Below are 22,490 nucleotides of genomic sequence, written 5' to 3' on the forward strand. Positions count from 1 at the left end.
AATGGGGTGGACATAAAATATATAAACACTTAGGTTAAATATATATAATAAAAAAGGATGCATTAATGTCAAAGTAGGAACAAACGTTTGGTCTTTGAGACGGCTCAAGAGGTGAGAGCTCTGCCTCTACCCTAAATGTTATAGCAGTATAATAAATACTATAAGCCTTCTTAAATTCAGAGAGCCGTAGCTCTAAAAATGAACCTTCTGATGATGTCTACAGACGCATTCCATTAGGAATGGTTTGGACCCCTAAACTGCCCCTTTTATCCGTCTCCTTAACACCTTTACCAAAAGAACAATTTCAAAATCCTAAAATTAATAAAAAGTTCATTAATTTGCATAAAAAGATTTAATTTTGTAATGCATAGAAAGACAGCTGAAAATAAGTTTGGTTATCCAATTGTGGACAGTTCATTTTTAATTTCTCTTTTTACGTCACATGATAGCTTACCATATATCACAGGTACTTGTGATATAAAGTGGATTGTCCATTTTGTAGTAAGTCCAATAAACAAACATGATTAGGTCGACAGTTGTAGCTGGGATGTAAATTATAGGTCGCCAAAAATGATACAGTTTCTATGCTCTTTCTCTATTTTGGTGCTTGGCGAAAGTTAACTAACAACCAGGAAGCAGTCTTTTAATTGATAAAGAGAAAAACAAAAAGAAGAAGAAGAAGAAGAAGACACATTTTTGCAACACCACCTTTGTAGGAGGCTTTGGAACATCAGGTACAAGAGAAAAGCCAATATGGAAAATTAGGCAGCAAAAAACATAAATGTAATGACACTTCACAAAATCATAACAGAAGGCAATACATTTATTTATTTATTATTGTTTTTTAGGAAAAAGGCATAAATGTAATGATATTCATTTGCCTAATTTGCAACGAACCCAATTCATGAAACAATAACCAAATTCAAAGCTATGAGGGTTGGGCTTTGTTCCTTTCCTTAAAAATAATGATAAAAAAGGAGTTTCATAGAATAAGAACAAATGTATATTTGCTGTCTATTCACTTAACGACGACACATCTCTAACAATTTTAGTTAGCTTAAAAAAGAAGAAAACCTGCCATGAAACAGAAAAAAAAAAAAAAGAAGAAGAAAGGAAGCTAGCATCATGATTCTAGAGCTTGATTGGAAAAGGAATGGCCTGTTCTCATGATCTATTGAATTTTGTAATAGGGATCATTGTTTTTCTTTATTCTTTCTGCAACGAATAATAATGATTGTTCATTTATGAGTGAATTGAAACAAATTGTATATTTGTTTTGCAATAATTGAACTAATTCTGGAGCATTTTGGCACATGACGTATTTTTGATTAGGTGGGTAGCTTATAGACAAATGATCCTGATCTGATTTTGTGTATATACTTTTACAATTATTGACATTGGGGACAGCGAAAATAAAAGGATAAAATCTTTCGATATCATAGTCATGCCCATCGAGCTAATTTGGGCCGAATTAAGCCCATTTGATACCTTGCTTCAGAGCCCATTTAGGCTTGGGCTGAAGCCTAGTTTTCATCTGACGGCACCGGAATTGTGCTCGTCGCCATTGCCCACGTGGCGTCAAGTCAGCGTGGACCGCATTCATGCCACGCGTCGTACAAGTCAATGAAAGGCTTGCCACGTTGCAGATGAGTCAACAACTTGATTAAGAGTTCAAACACAAGAAAGTGAGCATTATGAAAATGTGGGAGTAAGAGGTGCATAACTTGCAAATGAGTCGAGCAAGCAATCATCAGGAGAATGAGGCTTGTGATTCTATCAATCACGTAAATAAACATTTGTATATAATCGAAAAGATGACTTTTAGTACATGAAAAATATAATTATCCAATGAATACAATTAATAACAAACACATTTTGAAAATGATTTCACCCACAAACATATAGAAACAGAAAACCATTTTAAATTATTTATCAATGACCTTGTAATTTGGAAACTTTAGATTCCTTGCAGTGTATATGTATAGCCTTCATTTAGTTCTTGATCTTCATTTGGAAGAGTTTCTCTTGCCAACACCCATACTTGAAGTTGTTCTAAGCTTCTTTTTGGTACGCTCAATGTAATCTGTAAACTTATCTTTCCCTGGAGCAGCAGCAGCATTATCTGTCAACTTATTATTTCCTCCTGATGGCGCCTTCTTTCCTTCACCAGGGTGGTTTGATGAGATGGTCCTTCTGATCCGACTCTTTGCACGATTAATATACTCGGTAACTCTTTCTTCAATGTGGGCTCCTGATCTCCCACCTTCTTCCGTAATCACTTGAGCAGGAATCCTTTTTGTTGCTGTAGCTTCAGCCTCATTCTTGTGGCCAGTTTTTGCAACTTGGGTGTTCCCAAGTGGTGGCTGGATTGAGTATTCAAAATTGATGGGGACCATTATTCCCGCTGTTTCCTTACTCTTGCGATTCTTTGAGGAAGAATCTGCAGGAGGTTTGGATTGAATAGCAGTAGTGTACGTAGAGGGAGATGATGGGGAAGGACTAGCATACCTAGGCGGCTGCAGGCGATGCGAAATGCGACGAATTGTCTGGAATGCAGGAGTGACAGTAACTTTCTTGTACATCTTTTTACACATACCAATGGGACATGTATTGCCTTTCTTCTCCATTTTCTGAACAAAAGCTGAAAGCCGAGAGCTGAGGAATAGGTTGCGAAAAAAACTTCTGCAAATGTAAGCAATTGCAACCTCTGCAGGGCTTGGAGGACTTGGATCATATTTTTATACTGTATAAAAGGTAGTATGGCCTATAGAAATTATAATACTAGTAGACCATACGTTCATGGTTTTTGTGTGAAAGCGAGTTGTTGTTAGCAGAAAATTAGATGGGACATATTTAGGCTGAGATTCCTAATGATTATTACTGAGGAGTGAAGATAACCTTATTAAATGTTAGATAATTTAGGATCATATTCTCCACTTGGTGCTCATTTTCTTCGAAACTCAGAATCTAACAACACAATCATACAGCTAGAAACTCAAGTGAAGATGTATTCAAAACTTTCCAGCAGCAGCTGTTTTACATGAATTAATATGAACATGACAGTTCATAGAACAGTAATGTAGATTGACTATACTGCAAATCAGCATGGACAAGGCATCAGAATCAGTATTGACTGTGGAAAAAAGAAATCAATAATGTCTTGGCTTCTCTAATTAAGGTCATGGAGGTCACAATTTCTAGCTGTGAAGATTCTGAAGTTAGTTCATACTCCATTCGGTTTCTTAGAATAACTTTCTTCCTTTCGTTCTTTTCTTTTCCTTTCTTGTTGTTGTTGTGTTACACTTGCTCTTTTAAGGAATGAAAAAAAGAAAATAAAACACAATCAGTTGCCATGCTAGCTCATCCTAGATGAGAATATGCTTGAAGGCTGCCCGAGTCAAGGAAGGCCACTAAGAGATATTTTTCTTTTGGAATCTATGCTTTTTGAACTATAAATTTAAAGTATATTACAGAGTGAATCACAAAATATTCGAGTTGAATCAGGAAAATCCAGTCAGTAATCCACTAAGGCTTGAGTTGTGATAGGAAAACTCTAATCAGCTGCTAGAGCTATCATCCTTAAAGAGGATGCCTTTTCAAGGAAGGCCACTAAAGAAATTTTCGGAATCTATGCCTAAGCTATGCTTTTGGGTTGTATTGTGTGCCATGACTTTCTTGTTCGGTTCACAAAAGGTCGTTCTTTCTTTTCTTCCATAAAATCTAATCAAGGAACAGTCTGCCCCACCAGAATCATTGCCCTCATCTGCCTCTTAACAGATGTACCTAATCAAGTGCCTAATTGATGATTCCCAATGTTTCTTGCTACAGAGTTATTATATGATACACAGAAATTTCTAGGTAATTCTGCATTATTTTGCTATCTTTTCCCAAGAGGCTGGTCCGATTGAAATGAGATGGTAAGGATAATTATATTTCTTTTAGTGAACTCTAAGCAAAAATAAAGCCCATGAAAGACAATTTCGAATAAGCTTTTTCCAAGAACAAGGAAGCTATAAGTAATGCAACTAAGAATCTAACGCTCACGGCAAAGTTTAACATATGCAAGTCGGACGGTTGTGACTTAAAAAGAAGAAAAAAAAAAAGAGAAAAAGATTGCAAGTGTGTCTGATGGTAAATAATTGGTCAGCAGTTCAGAAAGATGATGCAAAAGGTGACAGTATCCAGATCTGGAAAAACACTTATGCTGGCTCTGAGTTGCTTCAGTTTTATTTTATCAAGGTTTATTGAGCAAACCTTCCAAGATTATTCTTTTGGAACTTGTATATCTTGACTGTGTAGCTTAGCAACATTTGATCCTATGTTATAATCAAATAACTTGCGAGCTTAGTAATTAATTATCCTGTTATCATATGATACCTTAACAGGTTTATTGTAGAAGTTGCTAACATCATTGTATGATTAATCACTCAGAATTACAAGCTTTTGCAAAAATTACTCCAGAAACAAATCAGCCTAATAGGATATATAGAATTTTGATTCTATTACAAGAAATACCAATTAGGAACAACAGATTAGAAAGTGATTCCATCCATGTTTTTTATCTTCTTCTGCCATGATATCAAATGCTTGATATTAGAATGTAAACAGGACACATAGCTACAAGTTTATACAGACATCCGCAAATAGAATGTGGAGGTCTCACTACTACCAATATTTTCATCATTCATCAAAATCTTCCAGCACCAATACCTGATGTAGTTCTGATCTTAATCCCAGCACGATTAATATATTCCGAAAACTCATCTTTTCTTGAAACATTCTTACCATCACTTACATTTGACACACTGCGAACATCTGATTTACTCATCCTATTCTTTACACGGTTGATATAATCAGTGACACTATCTTCAACTTGCACTCCTAATTTCCTTCCTTCTTGTGTGTTACATTGAGGTGATCCCACCTTGGGGTTGGCCCTGGATTCTTGGTCAGAATAGGGTTCAACCCTGAAAGAAACTTTGGCTACTTGAGTGTTCTTTTGAATGGACACAAGCGGCTTATGCTTCTCACTTGGTGGAGGCTGCTTGCATGAATAATCAAAGTTGATGAGAACCGCATCATCTGCCTCTCCATTTTCGAGTCCTGCTGACCTGTGATGTTTTGAAAAATATGGTTCGTAGTGGAATTCAATGGTTTTCACAGGAATTTTCGCTAAAGAATTTGCTGGTGAAACGCCACGCATTGCCTGGATAGCGGAACAGACTATAACTGCCTTATTGATCTTCTCATAAACATCCATGGAGAAGCTTTTGCTCTGTTTGTAAAGTCAAAAAAGAGTTAGTTTGGGAGATAATGGCGAGCTGTAAAGAAATTGCAGTTTCTTTTTAGGGCTGAAGGAGTTACGTTTTTATGTTTGATAAGTTGTATATATAGAAGAAATCGATGCCTGCAGGTTGCAGCAAAATGAGAGTATCAAATAATAATATAGAGAGGCTTTCTCATGACACTTTCTTGAAAATAGATTAAGATTAGCAGAAATTTTGAGAAGAATATAGGCTGAAAGATCTCTATAATGGTTAATTAAGAGTAAACAGAAACTTTAATCATTTTTCAAAATGATGTGATGGTAAAGCGCTGGAATATGACGAAGTACAGCTTACGTTTCAAGCAAAAAAAAGAAAGTAATTGATTTGAAGGATCAGATTCAGAGCAATCGTAGGAACCATAACTTGTAAGAGATGATTACGTGAGTTTTTTCCAGTGCACTTGTTTTACAACTTGTCCCATTTCCCCTTGTGGGTAGGGAGACATTCTGACAGGTGTTCTACAATATCCAATGGCAAAGCAGTAGTGCTTTACAGTATCCATTCAGGCACTTTTCACACTTTGGGCAAAAGCATGTCAGAATTTCTTCTACGCAAATTATCATCAGATATCCAATTTTCAATACTGAAATTGCGGTAGCAGACAGAATTGCTAATTTCAGAAGATTTTCATTTCTCCACAATGGATGCTTACAAGTTGCTCAAGTAACAGGTTCCGGTAATGAAATCAAACACTTGTGATGAGCAAATGCATTGTACATATGTAAGAATACATTAGAGGCTGAAGGTACAGCCAGGCCCCTGAATAATCCATCCAAGCCCTTCCATTGGTTTAAGACTAAACATCAGTTAACTTGTACTGATGTGGACAAATGAGAGCATTTTTTCTTTACGAGATGGATGCTTGTATTATATGGGCCACTCCCACAAAAATCTTAATAAAAGACTTAAATAAATTAGAAAAAACTTAATACGTGTACCCATATTCACCGCCTCTCTCATCACATGGGTATCTAGGTTACCCATCACCACCAATTGGACCACTTCCACCACCCACTACCAGCGCTGTTAGAGCCATTAGCCACCACTGTCCACTGCAATCTTAACATTAATGCCATTTTTGTAACTAAACTAGCCACCTCTGCAATTTTATCATTACCACTATAACCATCAACTCCAGAAACACATAGTTAACAACAAAATCATTGTTGACAACAACTTCTCTAAAAATCATCATTCACTGATTTTAAACATCTGGAGATGAGAGAAATTCCAAAACCAAACATTAAACCTATCAAATAGCAAAATTTCTTCCCTTTCTCTAACTTGAAATATCAAACTCATTAAACATCAAATATGAAACCTATTAAACTCATCCGTTAAAAAAAAAAAAAATGAAATACCAAACTCATGAAATGCATCTTGCAGACCTGTAAGAAGAGCAAGAGTTAAAATCTGCATACTCAAGGAAAGAACTCTCTCTCTAAGCTAAAGAAGCGTAAAGTTACAATTGATTGAATGACAGAGATGGCACTCAGCGCCATTGATGGCTATAAAAGAAAAGCATCTTTTTTAGATCACTTGAAGATAAAACAAGACACTAGTGCTCTCTTGCTTTCAATTTATAAGTACTTGAAATTCTCTTGAGTACTGATTGATGAAGAATTCCCTTAACGTAAGGCAGCCTCACAGGGAGGGGGTGCGAGGGGTTTAATGCTTGGCTGGTACCAAATCTTAGTACTTATATCTAATTGGTATCAAACTTTCAATTTATTTCTTTTTCATACCACTTCTATTATTTTGGTATTTTCCATCGGTACCAATAAAGAATCTGACACTTATTTACTGATGTGGCTGCCGAATTTATGAAGAATAACACACCACTTGACACATTTATTTCTGACTCAACAAACAGTTATCCAAGTCAGCAATTAACAACATCTCAACTCCAAATAAATAACTCTAAATCAGAAAAATTTCTAATTTATGAAACCTAGTTTTAATGATTTTGATCGATTTACTTTCTCTAATAATCGATTCTGTAGCTTCCTTATTCTTTATCTTGTTGAATAAATGGAGCAAGAAACAACTGAAAATGTGTTTAGTATTAGAGTTGAGCCACTGATCTATATGTGCATGTGGAATGACAAGTGAAGGTTTGCCAAAAACAACTGAAAGTGGAGCTTCGTCTCTCGAAATGGAAGGAAACACGGGTGCAAGTTTTAGGGATGCTCTCTTAGTTTACATTGATATGTTTTTAGTTGTAATGAAGGTTTCTTCTTGTACAGGTTCTTCATCTGTCATTTTATTAAGTTAAGAACGGACATTGGTGAATCTGACTTACAATTGAGCTACTGAATGAGTACAAGAATGGATTAGTTTGCTAAATTCAAAGCTGCATAAAATGAAAGAAGAAAGAAGAAGCATGAAGTTCTTGTATAGATTCTTCATCTGTCATTTTATTAAGTTAAGAATGGACATTGGTGAATCTGACCTTACGACTGAGTTGCTGAATGAGTACAAGAATAAATTAGTTTGTTAAATTCAAAGCTGCAAAAAATGAAAGAAGAAAGAAGGAGCATGAAGTGCAGAATGGACCTGTCTAAGCTTAGTTGTTATGGTGTGGCTAGGATTGTTATTTAGAAGATATACTTTTGTTAGCTTAACTTAAAGATGTACTTTGGATACAATAGTATTTACAACTACTGTTACTTATGTAATTTAATGATGAATGAATGAAATGATAAATGAGTATTTGGTTTTTACAGTAATTGATTACTATTGCTTCATTTGAATGTTACTGTTATGATAAATATGCACAGACATGTCATATAGAGCAACCATGGCAACAAACAAATTGAGTGACTGTATAATAAATAAGTGAGGCTGTTGATTACTTTAAATAATGAAATCTTTAAACAAAAAGTAAATGGATGTAGAAATTCTGTCCACATGAACCCCACACCCAAGGCTATCAAAAGCCATTACAAAAAATATAGATGTGGAAATTCTGTCAAAGGACCACATGTTAGGTTCACACATATATTAACATATTAACAACACAACAACCAAAATAAACATTATTTTTTAGGGTTTCCAATTCTAATTCCTTTGTTCTTTGCATTTCCTGGAGGCACCCAAGCTCTCTTCTTTGTTGAAACACTTCTATCAATCTTCTGTTTTTCTTTGTCTGGTTTTATTATTGTGCTAACTCCTTCAGCTCCAACATCTTTGCTCAACAACCCTGGGGGTTTGAAAGTCTTTTTTCCCTTAGCTTCAGTTCCTCTTTTCTATGTTTGTGAAAGTCTTCCAATGCCCAGATCTGGTGGCAGCTCACTCAACAAATCATTAATGCTTTTAGTCTTCTTGCTGGTAGCTTTTGAAGAAGATGTAGTAGAGTATAAATGTGCTTTCCATTGTGAAGCATAATCACCACAATCAACTAAATGAGCTTGTAACACCCAGAATTTTTATATATTTAATAATGAGTCTTTATTTAAGTTAATTTTAGCCTCATTATTATTGGGTTTAATTTAAAATGATTATATTTTGGTTATTCAAATTTTTCCAAATGCATATTTATATAAGTAAAATTATATATTGGAAAATTATGATAGAAATTATAAAAGATGTTTTTATAAAAGAATTTTGGGAAAATTGGTATTATAATTGATTAGTAGTATTAAATTTTGAGTTGGAAATTGATTATTTAATTTAATTGTGTGTAGGATTTAATTGGAGGATTATTTTGGAATAAGGATTAAAAGTATAATGTTATTTTTATGGGGTTTCAATGGAAATTTGTGAATTTGGTATTTTCGTAAATAAATATGTCGGTCAGGGGTATTTTTGTAATTGTGTATTTTCAATAATTCGGTTTTGGCCCAAATTAAATAGTTAAGGGCTTAATTGATAGGCTAAAAAGAAGTTTGGGGGTCAAATTTAAATTCTGCAGGATGAAATTGTAAGTAATTAAGAAAGTTGAGGGACCAAATTGTAATAAAGAAAAGTTCGGGGGCCTAATGTCGATATTGAAAGAAAAAGAAGTCGGGGAAGAAGAAAGGAGGAGAGAGAGAGAGTGCGGCGTTGGGAAGAGAGAAAGGAAGTTGCGAGGCGTCGGGCGGCGTGGTGAGCGTGGAACGTTGCCGGAGCGGCGTCGGCCAGGCGGGAATCGCGTGTGGCGGCCGGCTTCCAGGCGTGTTCCGGCCGTTCGGCGTTGTTGGCCGAGTTGGGTGGCGATCGGCTCCTCTGGCGAGAGCTTTCTTTTAGTAGCGGTGGCCTGTGGTGGCCGAGACGGAAGATCCGGTGGAGAGAAAAATGGTGGCGTACGTGTTTGGCTTTTTCGGCCAGCTCCCCGCGGAGGATGGATGATCGAAGGATGTATCCCGACTCTCCTCACCAAGCTTCGCGATGGCACTAGTTTCGTGGCGATCGGGTTTCGTTTGCGAATCGACGGTCGAGATCGTCCGCATAAATCTCTCCGGATGATCGGGTGTCGGATCGGAGAATCGGAGCGGGGATCGTCATCGTGGCCGTCGTTGTGAGTCCGATGGTGTGTTCGGATCGCCGATCGGACTCGTGAGGCGTGTCGACCGGCGGCCGGCGTCTTGATTGTCAGTTCGTTCGGCTCGCTCCTACCGAGGCACCGGAGCAGAGCTAGGAGGTCGCCAATCCTGTGAGTTAAAGTCATCTAATCATTGCGCTATTGCTAAGTTTGATTTTAATATGCTATTTTGAAAGTTCATGCTTAATATGGTTATTAGTTTCGCAAAGTAAATAATTTCACTGAATTACTAATTATTAAAGGTAATATAAGTATTATTATAGTAATGTTATAATAATTCCAAATATCATCAGTTTTCCACCTGAGCTGCCTGATGTTTTACTCTTAATTGTTAATCATTAATTTGATATGGTTGAATGACTTCATTATACAATGATATTTATTAAATGGATGATTATGTCTTGGGAAACGTGGCTTGTAGAACATGCCTTTGATGGGTTACATCGGGACCATGCGTCATAGGTAATGAACATGGACATAAGGTTATTATGGATTTGTTTGCCCCGATCGAGCATTGCTCTGGGCCGAGTTCGATTGATTACGGAGTTAAGGTCCCCGATCGAGCTTGCTCTCGGCCGGCTTATTTGGAATTCAAGTGTTCAGTTTGGAGGTAAGGACCTGATCGAGCTTGCTCTCGGGGCGCCGCACTGTTGGATTAAGAGAGCCGAAAGGCTACTAGAATTTGGGGTTTAGGGTTCTACCGAGCCACTCGTCTGGGTAGTAAAAGTAAATATATATTTTTATTTATTTATTTATTATGGTATTTGATTATAATGTGATTTGTATTTACGTGCATGGTTGATATTTTGATTCGAATGATTAATATTTTATGTGAAGGAAATAGTAGGGTACGATTACAGAGTATGGTTTGATATCGATTTGAATAATCTATGTTTTTGAGAAGAAGCAATAGTCCCTAGATTATTTGATTTTAACTCACTCTCGAGACCGGTCTCCATTTATTGTTTTTGATTCGACTGTTAGTTCTCTCGCGACTCTTATTGATAACCCGACTCCTTCATCATCGGGTGACGTATCCGATTTGGTATGTAAATTGGTAAATCTTAGATTCTCCATGAGTAGTAATTAGCGATGTATCGATTGTAAATTTTCCGAGCCTTGGGGTCTCGTCCTAGTTTTTCTGGTAGGCCGAAGTAATTTTTGTAAAGTGTAACTATTAAGATGATTTGTGGTTTTAATAATATTAATTTGAGATGAGATTTGTTTAAATCAGTGAGTGTCAGGCTTACTACGGGTTTCGGTGGCCTTAAGCCTACCCATTCCTAGTCTTGGTCACGGCCCAAGGTGGGGTCGTGATGCAGGCTGGTATGCTGTTGAACTGCAGGTTTTCCGCTTTTCTGGCGATGGTGTTACATTGAATAATTGTATAATAAAGTCTCAAGTTAGCATACAGTTGACATTACTGAATAAATATTAGAGGTGACATCTTAGTTACCTGTGACAATGGTATTAGTGGTGACAAATTATCAAATGTTGAAGTTGTCCCTGAAGGAGCTGTGCCTGTAGGAGCTACATTATCAGGTTGGTCATCTTCATGTGTTTGAACATTTTGTGCAGTATTTTCAGCATTTGATTCCTTTTCCTTTTGAAGTTTCTTTGTCTTTCTCATCACCTAATATAAGAAAAAAAGAAATTGAAGGGTTAATACCAATTGGATGTACAAATTGGATATTAGTAACCAATGTTTGGTACCAATTGGATATAAGTGACCAATGTTTGGTACCAATTTGATATAAGTAGAGGCAGAATTAAATGAGAGGAATGGCATACTTATAGGCAGTTTTTCCCTCCTCTGCTACCTTGTAGAATCACCAGCACCAGCACCATGAAACCACTTGTTGTGGCCCTTACCACCACAAATTGTGCATGTCATCATAGAGCCCTTCTTGGTCACTTTGTTATTTCTTATCAGACCCTCCATCTCTTCTTCCTCTAACCTTCTCTTTCTAGCGGATCTGCCTTTTCTAGGTTTGATTGGTTTGGGGATAAGACTGGTGGGGTAGTTGCCTTGGGCCAAAATTCTTTACTGTTGGTTGGATTAATCAAATGGCTATAGCATTTTAGGTATGTTTCAACCTTGTAGAAGTCATGTATATAATATTCAGGGTTCTCATTGTTATACCAAATTGCACATACAGCATGACAACAAGGTATTCCAGTTAGATCCTACCTCCTACATGTGCATGTCATTTCTTATTTATCAACTACAAACTGTCCCCCGGCCAACCATCAACCATCTCTCACCTCACCCACTGTTTTAAACATCCAAAGAAAATTCTTTGGACTTTTCTAGTTTTTTCAAGATCTCCACTCTATAGCATCCCTGTTCTTATGTATCCTCTTCATTAATTTTATTCTTATAACCTCAGTCATAGCTATCACACCCTTGCTTCTAGCATCTAAGATAAAATTGTTAAAATACTCACATAAGTTATTTAATAACATGTCACACTTAGCATCAGTCCTAAAATGAGATCTAGACTAATGATGAGGGGGGGATGCTATTCATGTAGTTATGTCCTTGATGTGATGCTGATGCAAACTTCTCCATTATCCTTTAAAATATCTAGATATAACTTGCCCTAGCAGCACCCCACACAAGTTCTTTGAACCCTAGACTATTAAATTTCTTTCTAAAATTATTATGCATATGTCTAACACAAAACCTATATTCAGAATTAGGAAATAGTTCTTCAATGGCAGGAATAAGACCCTATTCCAAAAGAACAACGCACAATTAATACCATTATGCCAAAATATATGAAGGAATAGAAAAGGAATTTGTGAAGAGTATTTACCTTTTGCCTGTCAGTCATAAACACTCAATGATAACTGTTTGTTATCCCCAAATCTTCAGCCAACAGCTCCAAAAACCATTTCCAGTTCTCCTTATTTTATTTTTGCCCAACACACCATGCCATTGGATAGATGCAGTAATTTGCATCTAAACTAACATTTGTGAGAAGCTGTCCTCCAAATACTCCTTTCAGCCAACACCCATCCAAAGATATGAAAGGCCTACAAGACTTAAATCTTTCCCTCAATGCAGCAAAGCACACATACATATTGTTAAAAACACCTTCATTCAAACTAAAAACTATTATGCTTCCTGGATTACTTCTCAAGAGTTCTAGCTTGTAACCATGAAGGCTAGAAAGCTGTTCTGTCTCATCACCATTGATAAATCTCAAAGCAGCAATTCTTGCTCTCCATGCTTTCAGTCTGGACACTTAAACACCACAATCTTCTTTCACAGCTTGTATGATCCCTTGCATTGCCCAACTGGGATCAGCTCTGAACCTTTCAGCATAATGTTGAGCTATCTAATTGGCATTAACATTCTTATTGTATGCCTCTCTTGAACAGTTGTGAGTGAAATTGGCTAACTTGATTTGCACTATTTGTTTGTCTGAGTTCAGCAGGTAAGCCTAAATGAAAAACTGACATCTTTTCTTGCATTTAGCCTTGTATTTGGCCCAAATATAACCTAGTTTCTACTTTTGATTAATGAGCTCTTAACAACATCCTTGAATTATTTGAAGGAACTGAAGAGCATTCCAATCTTAAAGCTAGGATTTGTCATGTCTGTCTCCTCATTAAACACATGCCATCTCTGCTTCCTTGAATTTGCATCACTGTCTTCAGATGAGGAGCATGACAACAGACAACTCCTCAGCAGGTTGCCTAGCACTTCTAGAACCAGAAGGTCTGTCCCTCTCAAGCTCCTTATCAACAAACTCATCAAACATGATATCATCATCTTCACCTTCATCCCTCAAGTCATAATCAGAGTCCACAAACTCATTGTCCTCTGAATCTCTATCACTATTCTCACTATCCTTACAGTTGTCATCATCCATATTTTTCACAGCCTCATCCCCAACTTCTGCCCTAGCTTCAAACTTATCCCTACTAAATATATGCATTAATTTAGAACCCTCCACAACCATTGTCATTTCTAAAGCATCCCTATCAGTTTCAAGGCTTCTAAACTCATCACTCATACTCTTTGTAGGATCCTTCCACATAATAAAGTTTCTTTCAGGATTCAATCCTAGCTCTCTAGCCATTGAATCTATTTCTATCCTAGAGATCTTATCTGAACTACAAAAATCCACAGCTCATATATCCCATAGCTTAGGTTGACCTCTACCATCAACTCCATAATCATGCCAATACAAACTGAAGTAGTCGGAATTAGACACTGCAAAATAAATTAATTAAACAAATATGAAACAATCACACACAAGCAGTATTAATAAACAAACATCATCATCATTCAACTAATCAAAAGGAATTAGGAAAACCTAGCCCCTTGCATTGTTAACTTCTAAAGAAATGCAGCATGCATTACGCATTGAAAGATGCAAAATAGCTTTCAATAACAACAGAATAACTAGTGGCGCGCTTGTACTTACAGTATAGTGGTGGGTCTTCGGCTTTCTCCCTTACTCGCCAGTCGAGTGTCATTGTTCCACAATGTCGCAATGTGCAGGTACGAAGCAGAAGGTCAAAGACGATAAATGAGAGATTCAGAGAGTGTTGACAGTAGAGGTGGAATTCGAGCGATTTACGTTGATTTTTGAGGTTTGGTACCAACGGTTACTTTTGGGTTACCTTAGAGGATGAAAACAATTTGATTACAGTGTCTCTCAATTTTGTAGCTCAAATTAAATGTTTTTAGTTAATTACTGACTAGGATAAAGTGAAGGAGTCAGCAATAGATGTGGCAAGTGTTGTGTTATCCTTCATAAACCGACACCACATCGAATAAGTCTTGGATTCTCATTGGCTGGCAGTCAGATCTGAAATAATAGGAGTAGTACTAAAAAGAAACAAATTGAAAGTTTTGTACGAATTGCAAAAAAATGCAAAGATTTGATACCAGCGGGACATTTACTCTGGAGGTGAGTGTTGTCTAAATAAAGTAATTGTAGAAAAAAAAAAAGAAACAGAGTTTAGCCACTCCAAGCTTTCTTTTCGCTGTTCAAGGTGATTTCAGACTTTCATCAAGTGGCGGTAGAGAAAAGAGAAGGTTTTTATTACATATATATTAAAACTGTCAGAAAGCCTGAATGTAAATCATCTGCAGTTTTGAAGATAAAGGAGAACTCTTTTTTTCTTTGACAAGAGATAACAAAGAGATTTCATTAAAGCATATAAAAAGTGACAGTTGGGAGTCCTACTATGGATGCAAAAAAGATTTCAGCACAAAAAAGGGATGACCGCAGGACATTGATTGAGAAGATATCTACAAATATTATTGCAAAAATTTTCTAGGCAACCTGCAGAAGATTTGCTCTTCTCTGTTGTTCATGCTGACAAGTTGCTGAAACAAAACGTTTCAGTAATCAAACGGAACATTCAATTCAACTCTGGAGTAAATGCATTATACATTTATGAGAATGACATTAAACTACGAGGAAGGATGAATTTTTACCAGTCATCTACATCCTAAAACTGAGAAAGACGACAGTGCAAAAAAAAATTGTCAGAGCCCATGAAATGACTAATTTCGTAATCTTCCCAAGGACCAAAATAATTGTCAGCAAAAACTGGCGATGATGGCAGAATAACGGTTGAGAAGAAATTTACAGATATCACTTCCAGTTATAAGCTATTGCTGCGATTGGCAGGATTTTACACCTTATTCTTGGATGGAAAAGGAAATCAGTTCCCTGACAACTGTCTTTAACTGGAATGCTTGCTGAAATCTTGGAAGCAAATCTTCAATGACGAAAAGTCTTTACTACCTGCTCTATCCGTCTCCGGCAAAGAGGACAATTTGTCAGATGTGAAGAGCACGCTGTACAACAGCACATATGGCCACACCTGCAGATTACACAGGCATGCAACTTATTACTTTCATTTCAGGGTCGACAAGAAAAAAAAAAAAATTCAGATAAATGCAGAGAAATGTGCGCTTCCAAAGCTATTGTGATATAAGCAGCCCGGCCAGAAATTATAATTAATATATAAAGAATTGGCCGATCTTGCATGAACAGGCAGATATGAGAGAGAGAGAACAATTTCTGTTGTGCCCACATGCTGATGGAAGGACGGGAACAAGGGAACGTCTGGCACTTCCAATAGTCACAAGACTCTTGATCTAGATGGGTGAGTTTGGGCATCTAGGATGGACTTTATTGTAAACTTATAGAACTCTAAAAGTGGAGAAAAGAAAAGGAGGAAGGAGCACAGAAGAGAAATTTTCTTTTAAGAAAAAAAGAAAAATTTATAAATCTCTTATTGCGTGTGGATGTGCACTTATAAATATATGGCTATGGTATTTTTCAAATAAAAAGCTTCTTACGGGAGAAAAACAGCATTGTACTCCTGCTCAAGGCATATTACACATAAATCTGGAATTGGACGTTCTCTCTTACTACTGTCTGATCCATTTTCAGCTTTTCCATTTGAACCTGGAAAACAATTGAACAATCTAGTATTAGATTACAACCTATTTCTCTTCAAAAATTACCAATGCAGCAATTTACCATCAGAATCTTGACCTTGTCTCTTAGCAGCAGCAGCAAGAACCCTGCAATAATAATGCTTTCTAACTCAAATGTAACAATAAATAACAAGACAAGTGAAGAGGAAAAATCTACTTTGTATTATAAGTTATTCAAGTATGTTTCCACTTCAAATTAAAAGGCCCTACCCTAGCCACCTATACTCCACCTAAGATAGCAACCCAATCAAGTTTTAATTGTTAATATGGAAATCGCATGCACACACTGTGGAAAGTGAAAACTTAATGTCACTTTTGCACCTCATTGAAGGTGGTTTGTCACAAGCAGAGCAGCCTTTGATCCAACAATCTGCCGACATCTAAAGACTTGTTTCACATATCCTTTTATCTTCTCTATGACTTTTTGGAATTGAGACAGTTTCTAAACTCTAAGGCCACAAGATTCTTGGACCATTTGGCCAGATTGGTTAATTATGCATATTGAGAAGATCTGAAATTTGGATTAAAATAATTAACTGTAATAAAAATAATTCCTAGAATCTGAGAAGAGGTTGCAGAATAAAGTATGAACCAGATGTTGAAGTATAGTCAACCCAAAAGTGTACCAGTTCACTTGCAAATACATGATAGTGTTCTAAAACTGGCCTGTTATTGAAAGTGACCACATCTCATTTGATGTTTAGCTACACCAATTAGTCATTCACACTGCTATTTGATTCCACCAAACAATTAACAACAATGGAATGATACCTGCTCTGCAATTCCCAACGTCGTCTTCTCTCCATGATATACTGTATAGCATGCTTAGCAATAAGAAAAACACCAAAAACCGTCAAGCCTACTGAGGCATATCTGTACCACCTGGTACACAAATATAAAATCATGCTTTCATAAATTCAAAGTTAGGGTAAAAGCAAGAGGTTGAAGCATATAAGTGAAGATGTGAACCTTGCCCACTTTCCCAAATTTCCAATGAGCTCGTCAATAGTTTTGGGAGATACATAGAATGGCCCTTTATGGGGACGCTGGATCCGAACTGTCCCAATATCATCTTTGACGGCCTGATCATAATTTGAAGAACCAAATTTGACAATGTCAAAAAAATGAAATTGATAAATCTATACATATATGATAAGATGGACTGATTTCATTTTCAAATTACGAGCACCTGAGATTATAGATCATATTACAAATAAATGAAATTTTCAGAATGGTCGACCATAAAACCAAGACCAAGGATAAAGCAGTTCCCAATAACAAGTGTCATTCCGGCATTTAATAGTTCTTAGTAAGAAATGATTCCTGTTCTTTTGATGTCCACACAGGTAAATTTTGAGTACCCTTTTCTTTAACACTATAACCAGTATTATTTTTTTTTTTTTTAAAAAAAAGGCAAACAGAACAAATTCTAGATGTACCCAAATCATGGTTACTTTTCTTTCCCTCCAAATCTGCTAATACTTCAGGCAAGCATATTGTCATCCAGCAACAAACTTCCTGAAGGATTCGTAGTCAAGAAAATAGCATAAAATTTTAACTTTCCCATTATTGACAATTGCATAAAGAAAGGCATGCTGCCATACACTTATCATACGGCTTGGAAGAATGAAAACAAGAGAAAAGATTAGAGAGAGATGGAAGAAACTTAAATAACTTCCCCCTTTTTTCCCTAGTTTGGTGAAGGTAGGAGAGAAATTGAGGAGAAGAAAAAATGAGGGTAGAAAATTATCCATGGAGAGCAAATACAAAAGTAAGGAGAATCCATATACTAACACATTCATCACTAATTGTGTATGATAAAGACATAACTGCAGAAGCTTTATATAACTAAAGAATAAAATACCTCGCCAATGACGCTCAATGAAGTACCAGTAGGAAGTACCCTTTCAATCCTCTTCACACCTAGCATCTGAAATCAAAATCACCATCAAGCAAGGTTGACCCAACCATCTGAACATTATTGTACATGTGGGGAAGCGTAGAACAGTCAAACCTTGAGACCTTGAAGATAGTCTAAAGTTCCCCGTACCAGTGATCGTCCTGACTCTTCAAAGACTTCACTGCCGACAGTTAACGCAAAGCCTGAGGCACCTCGAGCCCCCACAACAAATGTCCTATCAGTCCCATCATCCTAACAGAACAACCAAAAGAAAAAGAGTGGTTTCTCTTGTTCAGTTACATTTTCAAAAGAAGTACATTAGGCGATGTTATGATCCTAGTTGGCAAGGTATGGGACTCGGATCCAACAATGAAGTATGGGATTTCAATGAGGGATTTACAGACTTAGGCTTTCCCTCCTCGAGGGCTAGCTTTTGAGGTGTGTTCATAACAGGAATGACTAGTAATGAAGAAGCAATAAAATCAGAACAAAATAAAGAGGAGACTCATTTATCTCACCAGATACCAGGGGACCTCTTTACTCATTGATAACATTAAGGCAGAATCTTGTATCCAAGATCCAGCATCATTATGTTTAAGGAAGTGCTGTTCAGCCTGAAAGGCACAAAATACACAGAAATAATTGTTAAGAAAGTATGATCACCTATACAGTCATGCTCATTCATATGCAATGGTAAACGCAATAACAGGATGTTAGGTTAATTACCGTCTCCTCTACAATAACACCTCTTAAGCCACTATACTCGCAATTAATGGGAGTCTCTGAACCAACTCTTCCAGAGATAGCAACAACTAGTGGTAATACTTTACTTTCAATATCAAGTAACTTGGCTGAAAGTCAAAAACATTTTCAACAAAAAAAATAATAATAATTTTCTATGTAGAAAACATAATAGAATTAGATATAAGTTTAATTCAGAAGCGCATTGCGTACCTAATTCGTTAAGCTGATTAACCCTTGTGACCGATTTAAGAGCCTCTGCATCTCTACACAATCATAAAACGCACACCACAATTATAAAATAAACAAACAGAAAAAGATAAAAACAAAAGGAAAGAAAAAAAAAAAAAGAATAACAAAGTGAAGGTAATTGTTGAACTTATAATAAGGTAATGACCTGCCACTGCTTCTGCCAAGTAAATAAAGAGCAGCGCCACTTAAGCAGCAACTAATTCCACTCCATGGTAGCATTTCCTTTTATTATTATTATTTTCCACAAATAAATAGGTTTAGAAACAAAAACCTAACAAGAGTCGAACAGCTGAATTTTCGATCATGAATTCTATGCGAGAGAGGAAATCGTTTCAAGAACTAGAGAAAGATAAAAAGATACTGCAAAAATGATCGTAAACTGTGAGATAGAGAGAGAGAGAGAGAATCAGATGCGAGAAGTGAAGGTTAACGAAAAGAAAGAGAGGGAATGAGAGAGAGGTAAAGTCGTCCGTTTCTTTTCCGAAAAGGAAAAAAAAAAAAAGTTTCAGCTCCGATGTGTTGTGGCTAATTAAACTCAATGGCTAGGGAAGAACGTGGTGGAGAGACGACGCGGCAGTTAACTGCAGCTTTTACTCTTTTTCTTTTGCTAAAAAATACAAAATAAACAGGAATGAGTAAAAAAAATTAAACTTTATTGGTTGCAAAAATGAATATTTAGACATTTCAATTTTAATTTATTTAATAATTTAATTAATTTAACAAAATATTTAATTTATATTATTTATTATATTTACAAATAATTTTATATAATATTATATAAGAATATTTTAATGTTATTGTTAATCGAATAGCAAGTGTTTGTTAAATTAAAAATTAAAAATTTTATTTAAAACTTTTAAATTAAATAAATTTTATTTTTGGTTACATATCAAATAACTATTAAAATAAATAAAGATTAATTAAATTTTAAATTTCTTGTACTAAAATCATATGATACAAAATTTATTAATTAGTTTAATTTCTTTTTGTTTATCAAACTTCCTTCTCTTAACAGGCTACTCTTTGAAACTAATTTCTCTTCTATTCGTTTACATTACCCTCTATTTGATAGACATTGTTAGCGAGAGAATATATTTAATTTAATGCTTATGTAAAGACGATTCCACAAATGAACAGAAACAAGACTAGCATGTTTCTCTCTTAATGAGACTATGAGGAGATAGAGCAAAAGCATCGTCAACCCTTTAGAAACAGACAATGAATGAAGGCATGGAAAAGAGCCCTGCAAGTACTTCTTAATCCACAGCATGGTTTTGAATGTTGAACATTTACAATCCCTTGCCGAATGTCGTCTTCGAGTACTCTGCGTTCCTCATTTTCCCAACACCACCAAGGAGGGGTCACAGACAGTGAAGCGCAAAAGTAGAAGCAGTGACTAAAATATGCTGCCAAAACGCCAAGCTTTTCAATAAAAAGGTATTTTGCTGGCTTTCATAAATGTCAATGATTTTCTTGGACAATATCGTTATCTTTAACAAATAAAAACAATGTCAAGACAAAAAGAAAGAAACTGTAATGTTGTCACAATTTTGGACGGAACTAACACTAACACAAGCCAGCATCAAATATAGGGAAGCCAGAACTTAAGTCATTTACAGCTTTAATAATTGAATTAAAGAGCATTGGTACGAAGCCCATTTAAATATTGGAAATGAACCTTTAAGGCCGGAAAGTATTTACTGCCTGCTCTATCTGCCTCCGGCAAAGGGGACAAATTGTCAGATACGAAGAGCAGTTTGTGCAATAGCAAAAATGGGCACACCTGCATATTGAAATCAGCATATGACTCTGATCATTTCCATTTTAGACAAAAAAATTAAATTTATTAAACAAATTGTATGAATCAATCACTTTAACCTAGTTAATAAATGTATCCGTGTTGAATTTAATGTTCTGGCACGATTAGCTAAACGAATCATATTTCTTTTTATATTATACATATATTTCGATACGATATGATTAAATATGACACGGCAGAACATAAATTCTCAATCTTATAATTAATTGAAGAGTTTATCTAATCCTTTTAAGTGCTTAATTCTTACAAATATGGCTCAAAATTTTTAATTCAATTAAACAATACAATATATAGTTAAACAGATTTGGGTTTAAAATAAATGGGTTTGAATTGTAAGCAAATCAACTCGTTTATAATATAAAAATAAACTAGATTTAAACAGATTTACTTGCCTAATCCGCGAGTGACACGAATAAATATATTTATTTAGATGAGCTCATAAATTAATAAATATATATAATATATATATATATATACAATATATATATATATATATATATATATATATTATATAATTTATTCTTTCCTTTCATATATTTATATAAATAATAAAAAATTATAATTATAATAATTAATTCTTTATTAAAAATATATTTATCAAATGAGTTATAAGAGCGAACCCGTTTAATCTAGTTAGTAAATGTGTTCGTATTTAAATTTAATATTCTGACACAATTAATTAAAGTATACAGATTAATTTTTTCAAATTATATACCACACCGATACAAATTACGGGAGATACGTGTAACATCCCTACACCGCCATACAACACATACAAATATAAATAAGTGAAAAGGAAGACAATCTATGGATGTAAAGATTTGTATGGACAGTATTTGCATATGTAAAGCACCAAAAACGAAAAACGGATGTGTCCCGCTAACCATATACAGTACAGCAGCCAACTCCACCGTCTAGCATCGTCCTCTACAGTTAAACTTCAAGGAAAAGTAGAAAAAAAAAAAAAAAAAAAACCCTAATAAGCTTCAAAGGCTTTGAATTTGAATTTTTACAGGCAATTTTAAAACTAAACAGCAAAATAACCAATTTGGTGCCAAAATTCCTTATCAAGAGAATAATCTGAAATATAGAAAGATTACAAACACGGTTAAACGTGAGTTTACCAGCTAAAGTTTACTATTCTACCAATTAAACTGAAGACGAGCATTCAAATTTTTTGATTTTCATTAGAGAAATGCACTTTAGCTCTTAAACAAATTAAAATTAATTTGAGAACAAATTGCAACGACAATTGCCGCCACCCATGTAACCGAGTGATCGAACTCTTGGGTTTATCACGCTTATCTACTTGTCTCTATATAGTGGGGGACTCGGAGTGGCGAGGGCTTCAATTTTTTTCTTAAATAAATTTTTACTATATTTTCAATTTATAACTAAATATAAAAAAGAATTAGAGTAGAGTTAAAAAGTTTTCCAATACCGAAGCCGATCGC

General features: G+C 35.5%; 3 protein-coding genes across 7 annotated transcripts; all 3 read right to left on the reverse strand.

The window, feature by feature from the left end:
* Positions 1 to 1,803: 1,803 nt before the first annotated feature.
* LOC8285864 lies at positions 1,804 to 3,010 on the reverse strand. Its single transcript, XM_025158365.2, has one exon. The coding sequence runs from the start codon at positions 2,625 to 2,627 to the stop codon at positions 2,007 to 2,009; it is 621 nt and encodes a 206-aa protein (XP_025014133.1). The 5' UTR covers positions 2,628 to 3,010; the 3' UTR covers positions 1,804 to 2,006.
* A 1,334-nt stretch (positions 3,011 to 4,344) lies between these two features.
* On the reverse strand, positions 4,345 to 6,991 carry LOC8285865. Its single transcript, XM_048378884.1, has 2 exons — positions 5,365 to 6,991; positions 4,345 to 5,275 (listed from the first exon to the last, which is right to left on the reverse strand). The coding sequence occupies exon 2, from the start codon at positions 5,258 to 5,260 to the stop codon at positions 4,688 to 4,690; it is 573 nt and encodes a 190-aa protein (XP_048234841.1). The 5' UTR covers positions 5,261 to 5,275; positions 5,365 to 6,991; the 3' UTR covers positions 4,345 to 4,687.
* An 8,114-nt stretch (positions 6,992 to 15,105) lies between these two features.
* Positions 15,106 to 19,839, reverse strand: LOC8285866 (E3 ubiquitin-protein ligase SP1). 5 transcript variants are annotated; one of them, XM_048380203.1, is made up of 11 exons: positions 19,363 to 19,839; positions 19,179 to 19,231; positions 18,951 to 19,075; positions 18,743 to 18,838; positions 18,339 to 18,476; positions 18,189 to 18,254; positions 17,294 to 17,406; positions 17,096 to 17,148; positions 16,368 to 16,411; positions 16,184 to 16,292; positions 15,106 to 15,702 (listed from the first exon to the last, which is right to left on the reverse strand). In XM_048380203.1, exons 1-10 carry the CDS (start codon positions 19,434 to 19,436, stop codon positions 16,221 to 16,223), a joined length of 834 nt encoding a protein of 277 aa, XP_048236160.1. In that variant the 5' UTR covers positions 19,437 to 19,839; the 3' UTR covers positions 15,106 to 15,702; positions 16,184 to 16,220. The 5 variants fall into 5 exon arrangements, 4 of the variants coding, with proteins under 4 accessions (XP_048236160.1, XP_048236155.1, XP_015578198.2 ...); XM_048380198.1 differs by having other exon boundaries at positions 16,383 to 16,411; positions 17,096 to 17,206; positions 19,363 to 19,838; XM_015722712.3 differs by having other exon boundaries at positions 17,096 to 17,206; positions 19,363 to 19,837.
* Between the last annotated feature and the right edge of the window lie 2,651 nt (positions 19,840 to 22,490).

This window comes from Ricinus communis, chromosome 1, assembly GCF_019578655.1.
Source record: "Ricinus communis isolate WT05 ecotype wild-type chromosome 1, ASM1957865v1, whole genome shotgun sequence".
Taxonomy (NCBI): Eukaryota; Viridiplantae; Streptophyta; class Magnoliopsida; order Malpighiales; family Euphorbiaceae; genus Ricinus; species Ricinus communis.

What these genes read in the sequence shown, in the direction of transcription:
- LOC8285864 (XM_025158365.2), bottom strand. Translation starts at nt 2,627, where the DNA reads ATGGAGAAGAAAGGCAATACATGTCCCATTGGTATGTGTAAAAAGATG.
- LOC8285865 (XM_048378884.1), bottom strand. Translation starts at nt 5,260, where the DNA reads ATGGATGTTTATGAGAAGATCAATAAGGCAGTTATAGTCTGTTCCGCT.
- LOC8285866 (XM_015722712.3), bottom strand. Translation starts at nt 19,436, where the DNA reads ATGCTACCATGGAGTGGAATTAGTTGCTGCTTAAGTGGCGCTGCTCTT. An exon ending in CATTGAGCGTCATTGGCGAG is followed by an intron (nt 17,407 to 18,188) that starts GTATTTTATTCT and finishes AATTATGATCAG; the next exon opens with GCCGTCAAAGATGATATTGG. An exon ending in AATTTGGGAAAGTGGGCAAG is followed by an intron (nt 17,207 to 17,293) that starts GTTCACATCTTC and finishes TTTGTGTACCAG; the next exon opens with GTGGTACAGATATGCCTCAG.